General features: G+C 43.2%; 1 protein-coding gene across 5 annotated transcripts in view; it reads right to left on the bottom strand.

Annotated features, from left to right (window-relative positions):
* The window catches only part of RAPGEF4 (Rap guanine nucleotide exchange factor 4), a 291,500-nt gene that overhangs the window by 120,942 nt on the left and 145,802 nt on the right, over positions 1-24,756 (bottom strand). For all 5 annotated transcript variants that reach the window (XM_046018583.1, XM_046018585.1, XM_046018584.1 and 2 more), the window contains one exon: positions 1,746-1,818. In XM_046018583.1, coding sequence (XP_045874539.1) covers positions 1,746-1,818 — 73 coding nt within the window. The remainder of the gene's footprint in view (positions 1-1,745; positions 1,819-24,756) is intronic.

Here is a 24,756-nt window from a genome sequence, read left to right as displayed (position 1 = left end):
GAACGTCCAGGTGGAAAGAGAACCAGCAGTCTTCTGGAAAGCTTGGCCGCCATGGGAAGAATCAAACAGAGGTATTGGTTCAGGATGTTTGTATCCACTGTAAGAAAGGTTGGTCATGGGGAAAGTATAACAGCCAAGACTGGACTCTTGGATAATACCTAAACTGACAGGAAGAGGTACTTGTGGAAGAGACCAAACACATGTGGCCAGAGAGATACCAGAAAACCAGGATAAGGCTGTGGAGTCTGAGAACTCAGGAAGAATGGAGTCTGCACATGGAAAGTCATACTCAAGGTCAGAGAGATGGGGAATAGTAATGATGGAGCCTGGCACTGACTCTTTAGATGGTTTGAGTCAAGAGGTATAGGGCAGAAGCCAGAGTTGGAGGGGTTAAGAGTGATCAGTGGTGAGGAAATAACAGCTAACACCACCGGGGTGCTCACTCCATGCCTGGCACCCTCTAAACACTTGACATGCTTGGGCTTCAACTCAAAGACTCTTCATGAGCTGGTCATCCTTACATCAACCAGGAAAGAAAAATCAAGAACATGGGAGGAAAGGAAAGGAAAGGAAAGACAAGTCTTCCTCCCCCCACCCCCACTTCACCCCAAGGACAGAAGAGAAACAGAGAGAGAGAGGCCAGAAGCTATGACTTGGAGGGTGGGGAATGTGACGAAGCTCACTTATGATCTTATAGAGAGGAGGGTCACCTCGGAGTGACAAGTCTGGCAGTGAGGGGGAACCAGGGGAACTAGAGAGAAGATCTGAAGGGGGACTCTTGCTCAGAAGAGTTCTGGTGTGGAGGCACTGCCTGTTTGGCTCATCGCACTGTCTAGCTGCTCCAAAAACCTCAGCACTGAGTACCCTGCTACGCATATACGTCCAAGAGCGCAAAACAGGGACTCGGCAACAAGCAAGTCTCAGGGCCAGTCAGGAGTGCTAAAAAGATGCTCTCAACACACGTGAACAGATAGACAGACTCAGGACAGAGGATTTCTTTGAATCTAGTGGGCAGCCATGAGAAAGGGGTATCACAGAGGAAAACTTCCTGTCTTTTATGATCAGTGAGAGACTGCTCACATGAAAGGCCTGGAGTGAGAGGATGCCACGTTGTGTGAAGAATTAATAACGGCTCGCATGGGGCGCCTGGGTGGCTCAGTGGGTTAAGCATCTGCCTTCGGCTCAGGTCATGATCTCAGGGTCCTGGGATCGAGTCCCACATCGGGCTCTCTGCTCCACAGGGAGCCTGCTTCATCCTCTCTCTCTCTCTCTGCCTGCCTCTCTGCCTACTTGTGATCTCTGTCTGTCAAATAAATAAATAAAATATTAAAAAAAAAAAAACGGCTCGCCCTGCTTCTCTCCTTGACCAAGAGCATCCAAATAGCAAGAGGTTGCTCTTTCAGGTGTCTGGGTGTAACTGAGACAAGTACATCATAAATCCCATTTTTAAAAGAGCACAGAAACACTAGATTTCAGCATAAAACAAAGAGATTCTGAGAAAGCATTTTAAGTATGAAGTTCCAACTGGTATCAGAGCATCCCTCCCTCAATCAGCGAGGACCACAAAATAATACCATGTGAACAATTTTTTAAAAATAACTCGTGTGGGCTGGCAGGTCTGTTTATCCACAGAAGAGTCTGGAGACTTACTCTGTCAAGCTGGTGTAGGGCATAATTTTTGTCACATGAAAACACATACCGCACGACAAATTTTTAGATACAAAATGTTCACATTTTTCACTTACTGTCATTGTTAGAGCCCGTTTCCATAACACCATAAGGAGGAGCCAGAAGTCCTGCCATGTACTGTCGATATTTCTGAAAGACAAGATTGTAAACTCAGCACACAGAGATTTACTCGCTTGGAGCCCTCGTTTATTTACACGCTAAAAAGCCAAAACACTGGGTGTCAGGAAGCCTCTGACTCTAGTATTTGCAAAGCCATCAAATGTGGTCTGTGCTCTGAAATAAAGACACTATGTTATAAGGGGTCTTGGTGGATAAGACTGGAAGGGCCCCCTGCCCCTGCCCAGGGAGGGGGTAATACGCCAGCCAGTTCCTTTAGGTACTCGTGACTGACGAATCCGATTGCGTGGGACTTTTTCCCTTCCCTTTACCTCTTGCCCTGCTTTTCACTCTGGCAAGCACATGCACGGGTTTTTGTGGAAGGCAGAGACACTTGGTTTTTATACATGCAGATACAAATAATTGTGCTGCCTTCTTAATAGGTGAATGGTACTGAATCAGCTTTCTTTCAGAGGAAAAAGAAATGCATCTCTGGAAGATGTCTGTTTTGAAAGAAGCTGATTCGCTTCCATTTAACTAGTTCCTTTTACACTTACACCTGCCCGTTATGTGACCTCTAAAGAACTTTTGTTCTGTTGTCAAATAGAATGGTTTGACTTCATTTAGAATTATTTGGATTCCTCTGAATTGTATCTGCCTGATTTTTGGTTCAGGCCTGCCTTAAAACCTGGGGCTCAGCGATCTCTAGTAGCCCCCAAAGTCTGTGCTGTGTTGAAGGAATGAGGCTTCGGGATCATAAAGCCATCTAGAACTTCCATAAGAGAGGGGTGACATTTACAAAGAATGCAAAATGGATATTAGACATCCTGTCTCCTCAGGTAATAAACACAGCCTCCTCCCCTCTTAGAATGAAAGCCAGGCAATTTTATTTATTGCATGGTGTCATGTATATTTATGGTATCTAATTATGATGACACATAAGTGTTAAATGGCATCAAAAGAATCAACACTCTGGAATGTGGTTGCGGGTTACACAGGCATCAGCAGAAATGCCTCATCTGTAGCAATGGGCAGCTGGTGACATGCAGTGTTTGAGCAAACATCTGGCCCATTTGGTAGATTTGAATAGTGTTTGTAATGTAACATTGACGGTTTCTCAAAAGAGTTTTCTTCCAATGAAGATGGGACTAGCTTTTTTTTCCCTTCTAACCCTTTTTTCTTCCATTCTGAGGCAACTATACTAACACCTGCATGCAAACATTAAAATTCATGATTTTCCCCGCCTCTGAGTTAACTAATCACTCAAACATACCCACAGGACTAATCTATCACCCTGTATTCCTGACATTTCCTTTGATAGCTTCCTAGTTGTGACTCTCTTCTTTCTATGACAACATCTCTCTTCTTCCTCATGAGAGAGCACTGATTAAGCACATTACTGGGCATGATGTCATGCCAGACTCTGAACAAAGCAGGCTTGTGAAAGCAGATGGGGATTGGGATGTGTTCTGAGAAGGTTTCTTGACCCCCCTACAGCCTTTTGAGCTCTTCTTACTGTTAGCAACTCCTTACACCAGGCTCTTAAAAGAAATAACCTATGTTAAATTAAAGAAGCAATTTTGGTTTGCTGGGAAATGTTTCAGATGGGGTGGGTGTCTTTGTCTCAGGAACCCCAATGCCAGTCGCCATGACCTCCACGGAAGCACCTCCCTGACCTTTAAATGAATGGGCCTTTGCCTTCCTTTAGCTCTGTAGCAATTGGTCCGTTGCTCGTCCATGGAGCGCTGCATCAGGTCTGCTGTTCTGGGAACAGAAAATAGAGGAGCCCTTGGGCAAGCAGAAGGTGGGCCAGATTTTAGGACAGGTATATACTGAACACCTACTATGTGCAGGCAATGTCCTAGGCACTGGGCTCGTTGCTGAGAACAAGCAGACAGGCCCTTTGCACTTATGAACTATTTCTGCAGCAGAGAGCGCCAAGGTTTGCACATAATAGGAACTTGATACTTACCTTTTGAATTTTACAATTTTTATGGAGAAGGTTAAACATGTATAAAAACAGAATAAGGCCTACCTCATGTCCAGCCTCAAAAATTATGAACTCATGACCAAATGTTTTTCCCTCTACACTCCTATCCACCTGCCCTTTCTGGAATTATTCCATAAATATTTCAGTAGTTATCTCTAAAAGGCAAAGACTCTTTTTTCCCCCAAACAAAACCACAATATGACTATCACAACTAAGAAATGTAACATTTCCATTTGATGTTTCAGCAGAATAACTTCTGGTATAGGGGAGATTGCAAAAACAGTGTTTTTGCTATAAATAGGGTGTTTGGGTGGCTCTGTCGGTTAAGCATCTGACACTTGATTTCAGCCAGTCATGATCTCGGGGTCGTGGGATCGAGCCCTGTATTGGGCTCTGCACTCAGCAGAGAGTCTGCTTGAGATTCTCTGTGTCCTTTGCCCCTCCCCCCCACCAGGGCACACATGTGCATGCACACATTCCCTTTCTCTCTACAATAAATAAATAAAATAAATAAACCTTTCAAAAAATTTTTTAATACCTATAAATTTAAAATTGATGGGATAATTTTTTAAAAATATTTATTTATTTATTTGACAGACAGAGATCACAAGGACGCGAGAGGCAGGCAGAGAGAGAGGAGGAAGCAGGCTCCCCTCTGAGCAGAGAGCCTGATGCGGGGCTGGATCCCAGGACCCCGGGACCATGACCTGAGCTGGAGGCAGAGGCTTTTAACCCACTGAGCCACCCAGGTGCCCCTGATGGGACAAATTTAAGAAAACATTCACTAAAACAGGAAAATTGATTTCTTATGTAGCACCATATAGAGCACCCTATATTAACCAGGATAAATAAGCTAAATGAAATAAAACCGATATCAGATAATTGGGATTCCTAAATAACTTGCATACTGCTTGATCTTTGGGCAGTATCTCCTCTTCCAAGTGCCAGTTAAAAAGCAGTCTGTAAAAGAATGCATCATATGAAAAGATGCAGAAGTTCATTAAAGACAGAAAGGTATATTAAAACTATAGCGCAAAGTCATTTCTCAATGACTTTGTCATTAAGATTGTCAAATTGTCAAATCCAGCAAAGTTTCAAAAAATTTACTAACACACAGCTGGTTATCTTGTACATTGCTTCTGGGAGTGTAAAATGAGACCACCTTGGTGGAAGGTAATTTGCAAGTATCCCCCATCACATTTAATGTCTGTTCCCTTTGACTGAGAAAAGAACCTCCCTTAGGGAGGGTTCCTGAAATACCTGAATACAAACGCCAACATGCGTATCTGTCTCTAACAGCAAACAAAACAACAGCAACATCAAACAGGAGATAATTCAAATGGCCACAAGTAGATGGCACCCAGGCTACTTCCAGATGAAGAGATGATGTTAGACTATTATGCAGCCGTGAATGAAGCAGCATTACCTGCTGACATGGAATGATCTCCACACTATGTCATGACATTTAAAAAAAGGCAAACCAAACACTATATGTAGAGTAGACTACCATTCTGTGGGGACAAAAGAATCGATGTGTGTATGTGAATATTCATAAAAATTTGTAAATGCATAGACTATCTCTGGACACATACACAAGAGAGTTGTAGCAAAGATTGCCTCTGGGGAAGAGATCTAGGTGGCTAAGGATCTCTGAGAGAGAGACTTAGTTGTCCCTGTCCATCACCCATTGTGGTGGCCTGCCTGGGGCTGGACTTATGGCATTGGCTCGCAGTGGCATTCAGTGTCAATCATCAGAGTGTGGTTGGCCCGGCAACACGGAATGATGATGGCAATGGAGTGAGCAGACAGCCCTTCTCTCTTAAACATATGGAGGTGGGAATAATTCCCTTTGGCCATAAAATGCTCCAGAGTGGGAGAATTGGGGGATTAGTACTGGGCTGCTTTGTAATAGGGTTTATTGGTGCTACAGTGATGAACTGAAAAATGAGAGATGACTGATTAGTAAAACTAGATGTGGAGAGGTTCACATCTTCATCGAAGTTTAAAAGCCACTCCAAGAAGGGGGCGCCTGGGTGGCTCAGTGGGTTAAAGCCTCTGCCTTTCGCTCAGGTCATGATCCCAGGGTCCTGGGATCGAGCCCCGCATCGGGCTCTCTGCTTGGCGGGGAGCCTGCTTCCTCCTCTCTCTCTCTCTGCCTACCTCTCTCCCTACTTGTGATCTCTATCTGTCAAAAAAATAAAATTAAAAAAAAAAAAAAAGCCACTCCAAGCTTTCTGAGAAACAGAATAAAACCAAAAGGAATTCACCAAGGCTCCCATATGAAAGTCAGCACAAGGCCAGCTTTAACTCGAGTCAGCAGATTTTCAGAGGCGACCCAGAACATTTTCATGGTGGTTATACAATGTCACTCCCACATGCCTCCCACACCTGGGCTGTGGGGGCGTGCAGTGATATGACTGAGTTCCTTGACCATGCCTTCCTTGGGGCGCTGGTTGACTTCTCTGTGCAAAACCCTTTTCTGGATCCCAATGCATCCTAACACATCAATAGTTTAAATGGCCTCATTCAACCTTTTTAATATCACCAATACGTACCTGGGAAAGAGCTATGCCTTTAGCTGCCACAGACACTTCTCCTCACTGTGGAAGGCCCCTGGCAGGAGACCTCTTCACCATTCCCATTCCTTAACCCTCCACAACCTCTAGAGTGGTTAAGAAAACAGTTCACATGACAAGAAAACCACAAGGGCCTTCAAGGGTCCTTGAAGAATTTGGTAGGCTTCGTTCTTAAGGTCTACTCCTGGCTTTGTCCCTAGTCAGCTGGACCAACTCAGACAATTCTTCTGAGCTCTCTGACTTCAATCTCCCCATCCATAAAATGGGTTCTCTGAATGAGGTCCACAGCTGAATGAGGCAGAACTCTGGGCTGCGTGGTGGACCCTCAGGCAAGGGCACCATGCAAGCAGAACCTCCGCCCCTATGGCAACTAGGATGTCTTCCCTTCTAACTGGTTTATAAAATAGAGTTCCAAGAGCAAGTTCATCTGAAAGATGACGTTTGCTTCTAAAAAATAAAGTTTACAAATCACAAGACTAATCCCTAAACTTCTAGCCAGACAGATGTCACTCAAAGATCTCCATGAAGAATCAACAAAGACCAATCTAGGATTTGTCTACAAAGGAATAAGGATTCTACTCTCCATTAGAAAGACTTCTGTGGTTGAGAATTGACCAAGCAACAGGTTGCTCTATACCTGGAAGTTTTCTCAGAGAATTTAACTGAGACATACCACAGTGCAATGCTGACATTCTCCAACTGAGGTGTGTGGATCCCTGGAGTGGTACCCAGCAGGGCAGAAGGGGACACGAGAGGGGTTAACAGAAGGTCTTCCTGGAGCATAAATTTTATTTTATGTCAAGTAGTTTAAAGGATTACTTTTATACTTTCATATTATGGAGTAGAAAGCTAAATTTGCATAAATTTTAAAGATTAAAGCATGAGACTTCAAAGAAATTTTGAGCTTGCTGCTGGCTACTTCTAGCTACAAAGGGTCTAGACCCTGGGCAGGATGTATTGATTTCCTCTGCATTTGGAGAAATTTAGTGGAAAAAACCAAGAACCTCTGATGTTATGAAAAGCGTGCAGACATCCAAACCTCACAAGAACCGGGTCTTAAATCTGTCCTACCATTTGCTACCTGTGTGAACTTGAGTAAGTTGATCACCTCAGTTTTGTAGATAGAGTCCAATCTTTCAGAACCATTGGGAAGATGAGAAATAAGATCTATAAAAGTGCCAGCACACATTAGGCACTTAATAAATAGTTGCTAATAATAATAATAAACAACAAAGGATTAATCAAGATAATTACATTACATCTGATGAGTTTCCCAACAGACAAGCTTTCAGCTATAGGAAAGAATATTCTCTGCATGACAATTCCTGAGGCTGTGGATATACACAATGTAAAGACCTACAATACATTTATGGACTTGTCTGTTAAATGAGGCTGTGGAGAAATAGGAATTTAAGTAATTGACTTTCTTTCTTTTTTAATATTTTATTTATTCATTTGACAGAGAGAGAAAGCACAAGCAAGGGGAGCAGCAGGCAGAGGGAGAAACAGGCTCCCTGCCAAGCAAGGAGCCTGATGAGGCACTCGAACCCAGAACCCCGGGACCGCGACCCAAGCCAAAGGCAGATGCCCAACTGACCGAGCCATCCAGGCACCCCGAAGTTACAGACTTTCTTAAATAATTTTATAGTATACTGCTTATTCTTATATCCACAAGGTAAATCTGTCCAATGAGAAAGAAAGGGCATAAGAGAGCAAGCCCAAAAGTAATTTCACAAAAATAAGTAAAGACTTTTGCCATCGGAACTGCTTTATAGTCAAAGAATACTTTTTAAAATGAATCTGTGAATTATAACAGGCCAGTTTTTAAAGCCAAGTCAGTGTCTGTGGCTTAGAATGGAGGGAGGAGGGAAAGCAGTAGGAGGGGTGTGGGATGCGGTAGAGGGGACGGATGGCATGCCTGGGTCAGTGAGGCCAAATGCCTGTCCCTAAATCCAGGTGGAGATGTGCTACCAGCTATGCTAATGTTGTTGAGGAAGAGACAAAAGATGACAGTCTCCAGAAAGGTTAAAACCTGGTGCGTCTCTCAGCTGACTCATGCCCCACACTGAAGAGGGCTGGCTGGAAGCCTGGCAGAGTGGCCACCTGGTGGCAAAGGGGCTGGGGGTAAATCCAGCTCTGCACCATAGGCTTGAGCCCCAGCCTGGGACTGCTCCTACCCAGAGTTAGGGCTGCTTTTCACAAAGGCTCCAAGTGACCCAGCTGCAGTCCAGAAGCCTGAATACAGAAGCTGGATGGCATCTGCTGGGGGAGGAGGCATACCAGAGATAGGTCCCCTTCTGAAAGACCAGTCTCAGTTTACAAAGCAAGACTAACAGAGAATAAAGGAAGGCTGGCAGCTGGAACCCTAGCTGGGCCCTGTATGTCAAGAGAAGATGGGGTCCTGGTGGAGCAAGATTCCCTACCCTGGAAGTGAAGGTCTTCTGGACACACTGTGAGGCCTTTTCTGAGTGTACTTCAAGCTGCTGCCTGCTGCCAAGACCTCTCCAGGCTGCTAGCAGGAGCCTCCATGGGGGAGCCAGGGAAGGACAGGACTGTCACTACATTCCTGCCTGGCCAGAAGTAGCCAGGCCGAGCCGTGAGCTTTGGGCACACCCCTTCCCAGCAACAGCCCCCTGCTCCCCACCCCTCTTGCCTAGGAGATCATCAGGTTGCAAAGAGAGCATAAGTAGCATCCTTAGGCTGGGATAGGAGTGCTAGAAGAACATTAAAAACAGGAAACCCCAAGAATGATGGGTAGGCATTGCTGTGAAAATGGGGGTGGGTGGGGGATATGCTCAGAACAGGGATGTGCTAATGAGAGCTCATGGCAGGGAGTGGCCAGGACTGGGGCAGAACAGAAGACGGGGGCTCTGGGGGTCTGAGGCTATGTCTTGTCATAATGTCCCACTCATTATATCTGCCAACTTATGGGTTCTACCAACTTATTAAAGCCAAGTTCATAAAATGCAATGCAAACAGGTCATCTGTACTTTCTCTGAAAGCTTTAGGATTATTTGGGAGAAGAGCTTACAATAGCGATCTAAAGTTTAGGTGCCCTTTTGTCTGTTTCTTGGCAAGAGTTTTTTTTTTTTTTTTGTAACTTCTGTTTGATGTGTAATGTGTAATGTGAAAATGGACATGCCACATTGCTCTAAAATCTCAAGAGAGTCAGAGAATTCTCAACCATGTGAAGAAGAGTAGGAAAGAAGGGGGAAAAGTAAAGTAGTTGTAAATGGAAATCTTCGAGCAGAATTCTTCTGTTTACCTTTAAAAAAATTTTTTTAATTAAGATATAATGTATTATTAGCTCCAGGGGTACAGGTCTGTGAATCGTCAGGCTTACACACTTCACAGCACTCACCATAGCACATACCCTCCCCAATGTCCATTAAAGCCATATGTACCACTTCTCCCACAGCAGATCCTTGGCTGGCCTGAGTTTACCTCTTATGCCAAGTTATTCTGTTTCCTTGTTTCTCGATTTCTATAGCATCCGCATAATAGGGCTCAAAGAACTTCCATTGCCACATCTTCAATGATATTTAATTATATCCTTTGGTCCTAAGATAGATATTTCTAAATGGAGGCAAAATTCTGCTTGCCAAATCCTGGCCATTTTTAATTCATGACTAACCTGCCAAGAGCAGTAGTTTGGAGCATGATAATCACAATAATAGCTCTAATGGAGGAAGTTTTCCAGCCCTGAGTTGTTTAAGAGGTCTAGGCTAAAGCCCAAGCAAGATGACCCTGCAGGTAAGCAAATAAAGTCTCACTGGAGAAGCACCTGTTTGAAATTCTCTCTCCTAATGGTGGGTGATGGAGTGTGGAGCAAATTCAGATTTGAGAGTCAGGGCAAGGCAGGGAATCTGAGGGTGGGGAGCCTTGGGGATACAGGGCAGGGTGCACGGAGAACAGCCTTCCAGGTAGAGGGGGAAAAGGTGTTAATGTTAGAGATGAGGCCGGTCTGGCAGGAGAGTAAGGACAGTGTGCTGGTGGTATGGAAAGGTGGTGAGGCTGAGCGGTATGGGGGAGCTGGACAGGTAAGGCCTTGTGGGTCACAGTGAAGATTCTGAACATCACCCTCATGGAACAGGGAGCAATATAAGTAGAGAAGTGACAAAAACAGATACATATTTTTAAAAGATCATTTTGACTGCTGCCTGGTGAATTGTTTTGATGGAAAAACAAGGAACGCACTGGGCCCTGAAGGGGGCAGACCTGAACGTGGAGGTGAGGTAAGAGAGGGAGATATGAAGTAGGAGTAAACGTACTTTATTCCTAGAGGTGAAACAATCTCCAATGACCTACAGTAAATGATATTAAATGCTCAGATTTCTTGCTGAAGCACACTCAACATATGACTTAATATGACTTTAATATGACTAAAAGGTTTGGAGACTTCTGGGGGGTTCCCTGGGATGATTATGATTTAAGTGAGTATATACTCTCATATTCAAGTAATTAAATTAGCCATGAGCTTCTCTTAGGAAAACTCAAATTGAAAGCAAGATACACACACACACACACACACACACAGTTGGCCAATGCTAAAACACACACACACTCACACACAGTTGGTCAATGCTAAGAACACGTACACACTGTAGGTCAATGCTAACACACACACACACAGTTGGCCAATGCTAAGACACACACACATACAGTAGGTCAATGCTAAGACCCATACACACAGTAGGTCAATGCTTAGACACACACACACAATTGGCCAATGCTAAGACACACACACATATAGTAGGTCAATGCTAAGAATGCACACACACAGTAGGTTAATGCTACTTAACTGAGTTATACATTAATTTGCTCTAGAGCTGGTATGCACAAGTGATCCTTACAGCTCTCTTTTCACTAAGTCTGGACCTACTGCAGTCTATCTAATGTGTAAATGTGACTATGCACCTTGAAATAAATAGCTTCTGCCTCCTGTGTATGAAGTTTATTGACATTTTATTTAACCTTATCAATCTTTAAGGGTGATGGATATTAATATAGTTATTCTGAATTAGAATGTTCGAGCCCAGCACTTACGAAACTAAGAGGACTACCAGTAATACATATCATGGAAACATGCAAATTCTAAGAAGGTGCTATTTAAGCACTTGATCATACAAAATTAGGATGCACTGATCACTTAAAAACCTAAAATAAAGGATCATTTCACAGTAAGTAATAGCCCATGACTATTGTTCCATTAGAGCAAAGCACCACCATTTTGCTTTTGCTTTCTGGCTCTACCATATACTGCACACAGAGTAGTAGCAGAGTAGGAGGGAGACAGTAAGTTGTGATTCAAGGGATGCTATGGCCTGGATGTATCCCCTCAAATCTGTAAGTTGAAATCCTAACACCTAATGTGATGGTGAGTACTTTGGGGGGAGTTCTTAAGTCATGAGGGTGGAGCCCTCAGAAATGGGGTCTTATAAGAGGTCCCACAGAGGTCCCCTTTCCCCCCACCCCCACTGAGTAAGGACACAAAAGTGCCAGGGGCAACTTGACCTCAAACTTCCAGTCTCCAGAACTGTGAGAAATAAATTTCTGTTGCTTAGAAGCCATGCAGGTTTCATAATAGCAGCCCAGAGGGACTAAGAAAGGGGAGCAGGAAGACCTTCCCGCCCAAGTAGATATTGGAACATCCCACTTTAGAGGCATTTCCTTAGTTTCTGGCTTCATCTCTCAAACCTGAAACCACGGGAGCATAGGCACTATGCATTTGTCTGGTTATTTTCTGAGCAAGTTTTTCTAGAAGCATCCATACATAACTCACCTATCCTATCTCCTTAACTTCAATCCTACCTACCCTCTGACCCCTGGGGGCATACAGTATCCCAGCTTTTGCCATATGCATGCATGTTGGTCGCTAGAATGGAAGTTACACAAGGACAGCGACTTTTATCTGTTTTGTACACTGTTGGGGCTCAAGAGCCTGGAGTAGGCTACTTCTCACTTCAACAATTCTTGACCCCTGGAGACTATCTACATTGATTGATTGCCAACTCCTGCAGTTTTTCCACCCACACACACATTTTTGCACTTACTTACTTCATCCCCCTTCATTATCATCATTGCTGTGATTTCTGCTCCCAGCTACCATACACAACCTTGGAGCATCCTTGTCAATCCAGTCCAGTATATCCCTACTGCACATATCTTGGAATCATGGCAATAGAGCTGTGGTTTTGGAAGCTTCTGATCAGCACGTAATATCGTACGCCTTGAATCCTTTGAGTGGCTCCTCGTTTCTATCATCTCTCCACTTTAGATAATCTGAACTCTGTTTCCCCTACAGAGTGTGTTTGCAGAGGTCTCACCCAGGTGAACAGATTAGGCCCCAAGTCTCCTAGCAGGAACACTAGGAGGGGTCAGTGGTGGGGCAGTGGTTTAGCCATTCTGGAAAACACTGTAGAAAAGAACAGTATAGTGCCATACGTCTGAGGGCATATGAGAGGGGGCAAGCCTGAAAGAGTTGGGGGGACACAAGCTTTAAGATCCAGGTAAGTGTGGTACCTCCTCTCAGTTCTGCAAAACCTCCACTGGTGCTAATGAGGCCTGCCAGGCATCACCCAACATGGCCCTGCCTGACCATCCAGCCTCAGTTCCCACATCTCAGTTTCCCAACCATACTGGCCCCTTTCAGATGCTCCTGCACATCGAGCTTTCCCCTCGGGACCTCCTGCATCTTCATACAGTCTGGAAAGCCCTTCCTGCCACTGGCCTTCCCAACATCTGCTCGCCTGTGTTTACATATGGCCTCTTCAGAACGGCACCCGCCAAGCCCCCAGCTCATGTGAGTCTCCTGTTACTCCCTCTCCTGGTATCATGTCTTTGCCATTGGTGTGCCCAGGTAATGTGTGGTTATGTCCCATATGTGCCTGTGCTGGCTCCGTGCCTTTCTTCTCGGTTCTGCTACAGGCTCGTAGAGGGCAGGGATCACAGCTGCGCTCTCTCTCCCTGCATGCTCCGAACTGAGCACAGAGCCTACAACAGAGCAGGGTTTCAGTGAATGTTTGTTGAGTGGATGAATAACTGAGGGAATTTGTTAACCGCTCTGAGGTTCAGTTTCCTCAATAATAAACCAGAATTATTACCACATTCCCCACACGGTTGATGGAAGGACTGCACAAGCCAGCCTGCGTAGATCTTCTCGCAGCCTGGGTACACGATGAGTATTGGTTCCCGTTCTCTCTACATCATGTTTTTTTTTTTTTTTTCCTCACACAGATTCTGCTAAGGGGTCATTTCCATTTAAGAAAACTAAGGCTTGAAAGAAAAGTACATCTAACACACGGAGATGAAGATCTACAAAAGCAAGTCTAATGACTTGAAGATGAGATGAAAGAAGCCACTTGAAATCGTATGATGTACATGGTCAAGTGTCTCTGTGATATCTGTCTGTTCTTTATGAATAAGCCTCTTGCTTTCAGGGAAGCGACCGTGGGAGCATGAAGGTCAGTTGATGTTGATAAAAACAAAACCTAAATTTAAGTCATAAAGATCTATGATACTAATCAATTTTGTAATTTAAAAGGAAGTACAGAGGAACTGAGTGGTCAGTCGGCTCCACCAGAATTAGCACCAAAACACACTAGTGAAAATTCAGTTTTAAGAGACCCATGTGTGAATCTTGCTGAAAAAACTGATAGCTATATGTAAATAACGGAAGGTAGAAAATGATACGTTTTACATATCCAGCTTATTTTTTTTCATAATTCTGCCTAATGCTGTTACCTCTAGGGCATATAGTTTTTTTAATAAGTTTGCCATTTGGTTTTATTCTAACTACTGCTCTCTTCTCTCTCTCTCTCTCCCTCCCCCTCTCCCTGTCTCTTTTTATATCCCACCCTCCTCCCCTTTATACAAATATATAAAAATAAATTTTTATTTCTATAAAGTAAGAGCACGTGATAAGAAATTACACTACAAGGTGTGTAAATGGAAAAAAGTAATTCTGTCCCCTTGTTACCCTTCACCTACTACTGACCTATCCACTGTCAAGTTAATCACCACTGATACTCATTTCTTCTGTAACATCCAGAATGTTTCCAGGCACACACCATTATCTACCAATCTATCTATCCATGTACTGGCTTTAAACAAATGAGATCATTTGGTACACGATGTTTTACCCTCCCGCCCCGCCCCCTCACCTCTAATAATATATTTTGGATGGTTTTTGCAATCAGAACATATTTCCCCATTGCTTTTTGGTTAAATACCTCATTTTGAAGCCATTTCCCCCATTTAACCCAATTGGGGGAAATCTGGAAAATTTATTGAATTTGCATCATCAAAATATCTTCCCTTACATAAAGCAAGAAGATAAAGATCATATACACAGGCCTTATCAAGTGGTGATTTCAGTTATAATCACGAAAATGAGATAGCACTGTAAAAATTTAATTCCAAGGCAAACAAATATGCAAGCGTATCACTCAGAAAATTTCTTTGATCTCTCTGATAGCTTTATCTAATTGGTGTCATTATGTTGTAACTCCACTGACTGCCAACTGTACATTTGTAACCTTGGCAAAGCCTTCCTGTGTAATACTGCTGAAGAAAAAATTTTGTGTGTGTGCTCTCCTTTAACACTGTCAGAAGAAAAAAGAAATTTAATTAAATTTCAATCTGTCAGTTTAAGAAGAATAGAACAGAAATTGTGGAACATTATAGGTGGTATTTGAATATTATTAGTGTTAAAAGTTTCCAGATTTACAGCTTTTGATAATTGTGTTCTGGTTATATAAGAAAATGTCCTTGCTCTAAGGAAACATGCTCTGAAATGTTTAGTATTTAGGGGGTAAAGGAATAAGATGTCTTAACTTACAAATGATTCGGAAAAAAAATAGAGAACGAGGGAGAGGAAGAAAGAGCATGCTAACGCAAATGCGGCAAGATGTAAATGGCAGAAGCAGAGTCGTCTAGGAGAGTTCTTTGTACTTCTCTTCCAACGTCCCTGGGTATACTTTAAATTATGTCAAAATTGTAAGTTACCAAAAATGAAAAGAATTTGGGAGTTGAAACTTGAAAGGATTAGTCTTAATGCATTCATTCTGTCAACATCTGCCTTCCCAGCTCCGCTCAGCCCAGGCTCTGCTTGCATTTTGTAGGTCCACTGCCTCTGCCCCTCCAGCAAGTCCTCATTGGAGGGGACGCTCTGTCCTCACTGTCTGGGAAGGCCCAGAGCTGCCCTTGAGTGTCAGGTGTCCACGTATCTGGCATGTGGGCAGAGGATGAAGAGGGTGGAAAGATGACACCTCAGGGCTACAAAGCCACAGCTTTATCTCAGTCTGCCTCACATGACCCCCATACCTGGACTTCCTCCTGCCTTTACTCCTTGAGGAATATATATAAATATAAAAATAAATAAATATATATACATATATATGTGTGTGTGTATGTGTGTGTGTGTATATATATATATATATATATATATATATTTTTTTTTTTTTTCCCTGCTGGCCCTCGGTGCAGTGCCCAGCCTGCCTTGCCCTTGTCTGTCTCTCTTCCATAAGGGCTATTTCTTGTCCCTTACACTACTAGTTCTAGCCTGAAATACTGCCCACACCCTACAGATGACCCAAAGCTGCGATGCACTCACCTAGTTCAATTTTTTGTTATTTCATTGTTGGCAAGCCTTTTCCCCAGGCCCTACTCACCAGGTCAGAGGATCCCCTCGACCTCAGTGCCATCCTCTATCAAGTTGGAATTTTCTAGGCTCTTTCAGCAGTCATGCTGGTTGTTGGCCACTGCCCTTACAGCTTTTGTAACTAGATTTTCTGGGGAGTGCATTCAGCTTCCATGACACCCAAGGACACCAGATGTCCCATCTCTAATGTTAACAGAGCTGAAGAGTCTAACCGTCCCACACAGATTAACCTTTGATCACACACAAAAACAGATTTCTGCTGCAATCTAGAACCTCAACTTCAGATGTCAGTTCTCCATTCAGAATACGGCTACACCAGACTTTCCTACAAATGATCTCTATAGCGTTAGAAGGAGAGAAACACGTTTCTACCAGTCAGCACAAACATCTAAACAAGATGATACAAGCGTTCAATGCTTCTGGAGACCCAAAGCACAAAGCATGCATGTGTGCTTTCCAATATTTGTAATGTACAGATATTCTTGATTTTTGTTGCAGATTTAAATGAAATTCCTGACGTTTTAAAAATAACATTATATCACCCCAAATCAATATATCTGTACCTTATATGTAACATCTAATGAATACAGTGATGTATATTTAAACTTTAGGGAAAAATCATACCATATTGCCTCAGAGAGAACAATCTTGAGAAGAGAAAACTTTAGAGAACAGAGGAGTGCCTTACTAAAAATTCCTTAGCAGCCTCACTGGGAAAGGAAATACTGCCAACCACTTTCCTGCACGCTACACAGCTAATCCAGACAAAGGGATTTTTCCTTCCTTCAGTGAAAGTGTCAAGCAGAAAATGACACCTTTTAGGACAGAGAGGTGGACAGCCCAGGAGGAAGGCGGCCAGGTGAGGGACTCTAAATTTGGACCCCACCTCCACCCAACCCCCAACCATTCCAAGTATGACATTCTGGTTCATCCTCTGCTCTCTCCTTCAGGGGGAAATGGGCTGCTCCAGCCTCTCTGCATCCCAGTGAGCTGAAATGCCTGGCCAAGTGCCTCTTGGTCTCATCTATGGGTGTAAGGAGCTGGCTAAAGGGAAGGACTTGAGTCTAAGAGATTATGTTGACCAGAGCCTGTCCAAATGGGCCCACAGAGTGAGGCAGCCCTGATGAAGGGAAGGGGATGGTGGAGAGATTGGAGAGAAGAAAGGAAGAACTAGGGCTACATCAACAGAACAAAGAGGTGGTGGTCTGGGGGATACCAAGTGTAAGGTGCATGCAGTGTTGGCCCATGGGGCTCATTCACAGGGGGCAGGATTTGGCAGCCACATGGCACTTCTTCCTGGCTCTCCTGTGTCCACTCCAGCTCCTCCTTCCTCAGACGTGGACCTCATACCCATCTGGATGCTGACCATGATCTCCACCTTTCAGATCTTTGTCTCCTGCATCTTCCATCTTGATGTTTGACCCCCAAACCCACAATTCCTGTAAGGGAATCTTCCTGCTACCCACATACCTCTTCTCAGCTTGGATCTACTTCCCCAGACTAGACTCTACACACTGTTTTCAGGTCGCTCAGATGCCCAGGTTTTCAGCCTGTGGGCCTGGCCCTACGATGTTGCTAAATAACACAGCTCCTCTCCCCAAGGCCAGTGGCCTGAGCAGGGGGTGGTTGGGGGGAATCTCTCGCCCCCTACCTATCATGCTACCAGTCAGGCCTCTTACCTGCAGTTTGACAGACAGCACTTTGCACGCTGTACGGTTCAGTCCACGAGCTATTTATAAGTACTGGATGTAGCTGCTACACCAGGAGGCTAAAATAGCGAATGAAGAAGGCGATTCTAAAGATAACTCTCATTTGAAAGCCTTCCATTGAAATGAATGTTCACCTTTGTTTCACTGAATTCATTTATCCCAATCTGGTTCTCAAGGGACCACTAACCGGGGTGTGGTTTATCTTTTCGGGGTGATAAAAATGTTCTAAAATTGATTGTGGTGATGGAGACACAACTGACTAAAAGCTAATGAATTGTACACTTCGAGTGGGCAAATTGTATGGTATGTGAATGATGCCTCAATAAAGCAGCTTAAAAAAGAAAGAGAGAACACTCTGTGGACTTCAGGATGTGAACCTAAACCCGCCAAATCTATCCACCTGGCTGCCAGAGGGAGGGATCAGAAAAAGATGCCGGGAAGTCATTTTCTGGAAATTCTGGGTGGGCTCTGCTGAAGCACACACCCTGATTTTACCTGCAGGAAGCCGAGTCTGGCCGTCCCTCCCACAGGCAGCTCCCCACACAGGAACACCGCATACCGGGAGAACTGGCCTGTGTGGGTTTCTCTGTGCCTATAGCATGCAGAGCTACACCTACTTTCTTCAGCATTTGATTTTTCCAAACAAAAGGAGAAACCAAGCACATAAAACCCAACAGTGAATTGATGAGCAACTTTGCATATATATAGAATTTCCAGGCAATAAAGCATGCTCTCCAACAAGCTTGTCTTTGTTTGGAGGAAAATTACGCTTTGCTTTCTCACAATGCCCTCTGCCAAGCCCAGTGTGCCCTCCTAATATAAATTAGTCTTTCAATTGTATGATCTTTCCAAAAGAAACTAATTTTCACTACACTCATTCAGGGAACTTGACCAGAACTCAAATTTTTTTTGTTGTTGTTGTCGGGGGAGGTGGCAAACCTACATAGTAAGGTTTTCTGCTTTGCCACAATCCTGAGATTAATCATTTCCTGAATATCTATAAATATTATCTTGATTATGTGAATGGCTCTAAATAGCTGTTTATGAAAAACTCACAATACTGTAAGTCTGCAAAGAAATAAGCCTAATATAAAATGTGAGGAAGAGAATTAAACACAAATTGCACAATTATATTCTAATTTGTAGATTATAATTCAGTGTGCCATAATGATCTACCCTGAAAATATGTTATGTCAAAAAAAAACCACTAAAACTGATTAAGATAACTTTTCTTACAAATCCTAAAATGCTTCATTCGCTGGGTAATTTCATTCGGCCCTATTTTGACAAGGACATTATGAATCAAAGACCTCAAAAGAAGGTTAATAAATCTTGATAGTTTCTGTAGATTCTGTTTTCTTATTGTATGTTGAGTTCTGTATGAAGTTCAGCAGTTCACATAATCTGGCATAAAATGGAGGATTAAAAAATAAAGTTTAAAATTTGATTTCTCAGAAAATGTCTTAATGGCATCTCTTTCTCATTGCTGGCTTATTTCCCAGAAAAGGTTCCATTTTCACTATAATTTTCCAAAATAAATCTGTGAAAAAAGAGGATATCATGGCAATGGGAAAGGTGAGAACTCTGATCAAAAGTGGATTAATTTTTTTAAATTGTCATAAATATATAGCTTATCCTATAAATTCATAATCTGGACAAGACGATCATTCTGAATGACTTTGGGGCAAATTCTTATTGACTTTTTTTCCTTTTTGGGGGGAAGTGTTATTTATATTCCTCCTCGCCCCAACCACTTCCTTCCCATATACAAAAGTGAGATAATCATCTCTGAATGCCCTTGGTGACCCAAGCATATATATTTTAGGGACAAATTATGTCAGCATAAAATCCAAAATTGGCAGTCTCAGAGAACCAAGTTAGAAGTAGATCTGCTGTACTTAAAATTAAACCATTTTAGTAATAACTAAAATCACAGAAAACTGTGAACAAAACTTCAGGAAATACATCTTTTTTTGGCCTGATCATGTAAGTTACAAATCAACACACGTGGTTTATCTCAAGTGAAGCACGTACTGTGGACTTTTACCAAAAGCAGAGTTGGTAGAAAGCACTCGACCCTTGGATGGGGAGGCTACAAGGGTAAAATGGGATCTCAGACTCCTTGCAAATATCCACTGCCTCCGTTTTCTAGCAGTCTGCCAATAACACGTTCCAAAAAACCAAACTTTTAATTAAATACTATGGAAAAATAGCAACAGGCCACGTGCTAAGCCCCTCCCCCAACCAACCAAACAAACCCCACCAGAATGGCTCACAACAGGACAGGAATCAAGAGTAAGTACTAAAAGCAGAAACCAGCTGTTGTCTCCAAAAGATTAAAAACAAAGAACAGAAAACATGAAAGCCACTGGGCTGAAGGGATGTTACCACAGAGTGTTTAAAACAGACCCAGAAAGTAACAACAAATCACCCTTCTCTCCCACCTTCCCTCACATACCAGAAGCTATAGGGAGCTCTCTAGAGAAAATTCGAAACACAGTTCTTCTGTTTGGTATTCTTTGAAGACGACTCAATGTACAAAGCATCAATCAGCCAATGAACACGCGGAAAGTTCAAGACAGTTCAAGTCCAATTTTATGATAATTGTTATGCAATGTTCATTGCCCACTTCAAAGGCCAAAATAGTGTGTGCAGATGCCTGTGTAAGAATGGGTGTTTTTTTAAAAGGTTGGTATAAACTGGAATAAGAAAACAGATGGCAAGACATTGATACCATTATTTTGGATTTCTCTGAAATGCCCCCTCAAAGCAATAACAGATTTCAGCACCTGCTTATCACAAAGTCACAGATGAGTTTTCTCTTCTCATTAAATCTTCATTCTTGCAGTCAGTCTAATAGCTCATAGCAGACTAAATCCCTATTCAGATCGAAATGAGTATCATTTTTTTTTTTTCCTTTTTCTCCGGACAGAGTCACTTATATGTGTTTCCAAAATAAACCTTCAGGTTTTTTTTCCATTTTTTACAAAATAATTTTTCTACTCTCTCCCACTAAACTCTTTCCCCTGGAATAAAAAGAGAAAGAAGGAAAAGTATAAGAACCAGAATTGGAAATTTTGTAAAGCTTATCTCTGATTATCTACTGTAAGCCTTGTAGTAAAAGGGAGTTAAAATTTGGAAGTCGTTTTAAGAAAGCAAAATTGCAAAATGCAAAGAATCTGGAATCCCTGGGCAGACATGTACTACTGTAAAGTGACTGTTTTTACATGAAAGCATCCACGATGAAGTTCTAAATGAACTTAAAAAGGCCTTGATACAGATCTGTACCCTTCAGACTCTAACATTCTCCACAGATGACTCCACTTCAAACAGGTAGTGAGAAGGTTCCCTGAAGCAGAGGAAGAAGTGGGAAAAAAAGGTGCATGGCACAGTGGTTTATGGATGAGGCTAGGGGTTACCCTGGAAATTATGGAGAACCCTGCCCACAACATGTCCTTCCAGCGCATAGAGATGTTTTCTCTGATTCTTCATGTCTTTAAACTCAAGGGTGTAAAAGAGGTCTTTGGAACAATGAAGTAAAGCAGGGACTTTCTTTTTTTTTTTTTTTTAAAGATTTTATTTATTTATTTGACAGACAGAGATCACAAGTAGGCAGAGAGGCAGGCAGAGAAAGAGGAAGGGAAGCAGGCTCGCTGCTTTGTAGAGAGCCCGATGTGGGGCTCGATCCCAGGACGCTGGGATCATGACCTGAGCCAAAGGCAGAGGCTTTAACCCACTGAGCCACCCAGGCACCCCAAAGCAGGGACTTTCAAGTAGCAGCTTTACCAACGACTGGGGCAGAACCTCCTGCGGGCTTGGACCTAAAACTCAAGACCGTAGCACTATAAATGTCAATGTTCCAACAAGCGGGGCTGAAATTGGGGGTGCATTTGGAAGTGAAAAGCATGCTGATGGGATTTGGTAACTGTGTCCGAAAGGACCCAAGTTTCAGTAAAGGTGCTTTTGCTTCACATTTCTTCAAGCCTTTCAGGCAGTTCTCGAGCCCTCTCTTCTGAGGAAGACAAAGAAAGTTGAGATCTGCCCTGAACAAATGCATCCTATCGAACAGGACAGTGGCTAATACCCTGTGCCCTTGAGGTCCTAACTCAATCAAGAAACTCATTTTAGAAAAACAGAAATATAGTTGTCATAACATTAAAAAGGGTTTAAAAAAAAAAAAAAGAGCTTAGAATCCTGAGTGAGAAGCCTTGTGCTCCACTCCCATGGTTAGGGCAGTCATCCGTGGAGTTGCTTTGCAAAGTGCTATTGTTTTATGATGTTTCTGGAATGTTCTGAGCCCCTTGTCAATTTCCACTGTCTTTCACACAGGATATCAAGTGGTCGATTTCATCTCTTGGTTCTAAGTGAACCTCAAACTGTGTCCCAACCCCTGCCGTGGTCCCCAAGGACTGACCTGCTTGCCCTTCCAGGCAAGTATGTCTTTGCTGGCTTCCCTCTGCCCTGTCATGCCCCTCCCCGCTCTGCACCACTGGTTCTCACCACTCACCCTTCACAACCCCTAACCACAGATGCATAACTGACCACTGCCATCGTGCTCTCATTATACTTTGTGCAGGTTTCTAGCATCATCTCTCTCCGGTAGACGCTATATTCCCATCAGGCAGGAAGCATAACTTACTTCTCTTTCTAGCCCCAGCCTGTACCCTGGTTCCTGACAAAGAGTGGGGCCCTGATCAAGTTTATTGCATAGGTGAATAGATATAATGAGATGGTATCAACATATGGGAAATTTTTCAACATAAAATGTTTTTAATTTTCTGATTTTCATTTTTAGTTACTAGCTCAAAGTCTGAAGACATGTACATGAAAGAATGCCACAGTTGAACCACGACACACAGAAGGCTGGCAGAAATGCATGATAGCCTGGCATTTAATTTGCATTCCTCTGAAAGAAGAGCTTGAAACTGGGACTTGGATGCAGCTTCTTTGGGAGGTGAACCAGGAAGCTGGAGTGAAGGGCAGGAAAAATGAGCCAAGAAGGGAGGGATAGACAGTAATGACTGCATTATTCAGCTGGTTTTTTCTTACTGGGGACCCTTGGAGAGTGCATCTGAGTTCGGTCTCCAAAGCATGGGAGTCTGGAGATTTATCTCCAGACTCTCATCCCCCATTATTTGAGGGGTACCTCCAGCTCACTAACTCCCCACAAACTTCCCAACTACCCTGAGTTTAGGTTGTGCAAGTTTTGTGGTTTATAAAGAAGTCCTGAGGTATGGAGGCTGGGAATAGTTTAGGGGGGCACTGATGTGCGTAGGAGCTGTCCGTCCCAGCTGCGGCTGAAATGGAAGGTAGGCCACGAACACATTTAACGAAAGTAACTAAATAAGGTCTGACATCATCTTTTCCAGGATTATGCAGCCAAATAAATAACTTGATTCCAAAACACAATCCATTAATCCATAAAAAGAAAGTGCTTCATGGGATGATGTAGATGTCCCTGCTAGACCTTGAGGAAGAGGTCCCAGGGGACCAGGTGACTTTCCCAGCTTATACCCAGTAACATCCCTCAGCCTCCCAACCAGCCCTGATTCCCACTCTCTACCTTCCTTTCCATCCCCCACCATTCACAGGGCAAACAAACGGAGGACAATTGCATATATTCTTTCTCAGTTGCTGTGATTTCTTTTTACCATGTAAATTGGTCTTGGCGGTCATTTCATTAAAAATGAGTGAAGGAAGAAGCAAAGAGGAAAGAAGGAGGGCCCTGCTGATCCCAATAAGTTCAAACATTTTTAAAGAAAGCTTCCCCTCTCCTCTCTCGGGCTCTGATAATTGGCTGGGAGGAATTCCTATTCACCTTCCATGTTGGGGGAACCTGTTACAAATGACAACAAAGTTACACAACTTAGCTTTCTCCAAGTAGATTGGATAAAGCTTCTTGCATTCATTGTTAGCAGAATTTTCTGTGCCAGTGGGAAAAAGGACAGACTGACTGCAGTTTTTGCTATTTTTTACCTGAGCCTCTGTACTACAGTCTGTTTATAGGGTAAAGGATGACGTCAGGCACCCCTTGCCCCCCCGCCCCCCCCCCCCGCCGTGCACGTGCATCCTCCATTGATGCGCCCCATCTGCTCTACTCCCACCACGCAGAACAACTGTCAATAAATTTGGCCCTTTGTTTCTTGCAATCAGTCTCACTTTTCCAACATGAGCCTTTTAGCTTCATACTGGCCCAGAATTTTGAGATACACAGATGTCATGGCAGTGAGATGAGGAAATGGGACATAAAATCAAGAAATCAAAGCCGACTTCTAAAGAAATATCTTTTACGGAGCACAGAGGATGTTTAGGGCAGTGGAAATATTCTGTATGATACCATAATAGTGACTACGTTTGTCCAGATTCATGGGATATACGACCACAAGAGTGAACTCTGATATGAACTAGGGACTCTGGGTGCTGATTGGGTGCAGTGAGGGTCCATACGTGGTAACAGATGTTACCCCCCTGCTGGGGGATGCTGATAATGGAGAGGCTGTGTGTGGGCGAGGGGCAGGATTTGAGAGAGCTCTGAACTTCCCCTTCGGTTTGGCTGTGAAGCTAAAACTGCTCTAAAAAGTAAAGTGTACTTTAAAAATTAATAAGTGGGGAGAAAAAAGAGGAGAAGAATAGGAGGAAAGGGACACAAAATATGCATCAAGAGACTGAGAGGGATCAGAAAACACCAAGGGACACATGCCTGAAATGTAGTACCAGTTGGATGTCATAGGGCCTATTGCTGAAGTTCAGGTAAGGTCTTAAATAAGAAAGATAAGAAAAGATATAAAATTCAGACTGGCTTCAGGGATGGGCGCCCCAGGCAGCCACGCCAAGCCCCACGTTCAGAAGGGTGCTGTGCTTAGTTTAATGCTTGCTGCTATCGGCTCAAAATTCTTAATAATTTTTAACAAAGGCTTCATGTTTTCATTTCATGCTGGACAAATTATGTATCTGGTCCTGAGTAAAAGAATAGGAAATATGAGACAAGATCATTTCCTTGAAGGATATTGCATAACAAGGAAGGATTTGTGGGGA

Source organism: Meles meles, chromosome 9 (genome assembly GCF_922984935.1).
Source record: "Meles meles chromosome 9, mMelMel3.1 paternal haplotype, whole genome shotgun sequence".
In the NCBI taxonomy this organism is placed as follows: Eukaryota; Metazoa; Chordata; class Mammalia; order Carnivora; family Mustelidae; genus Meles; species Meles meles.
Note: the sequence above shows the minus strand (reverse complement) of the source record. Positions and strands in the feature narration are given on the sequence as shown.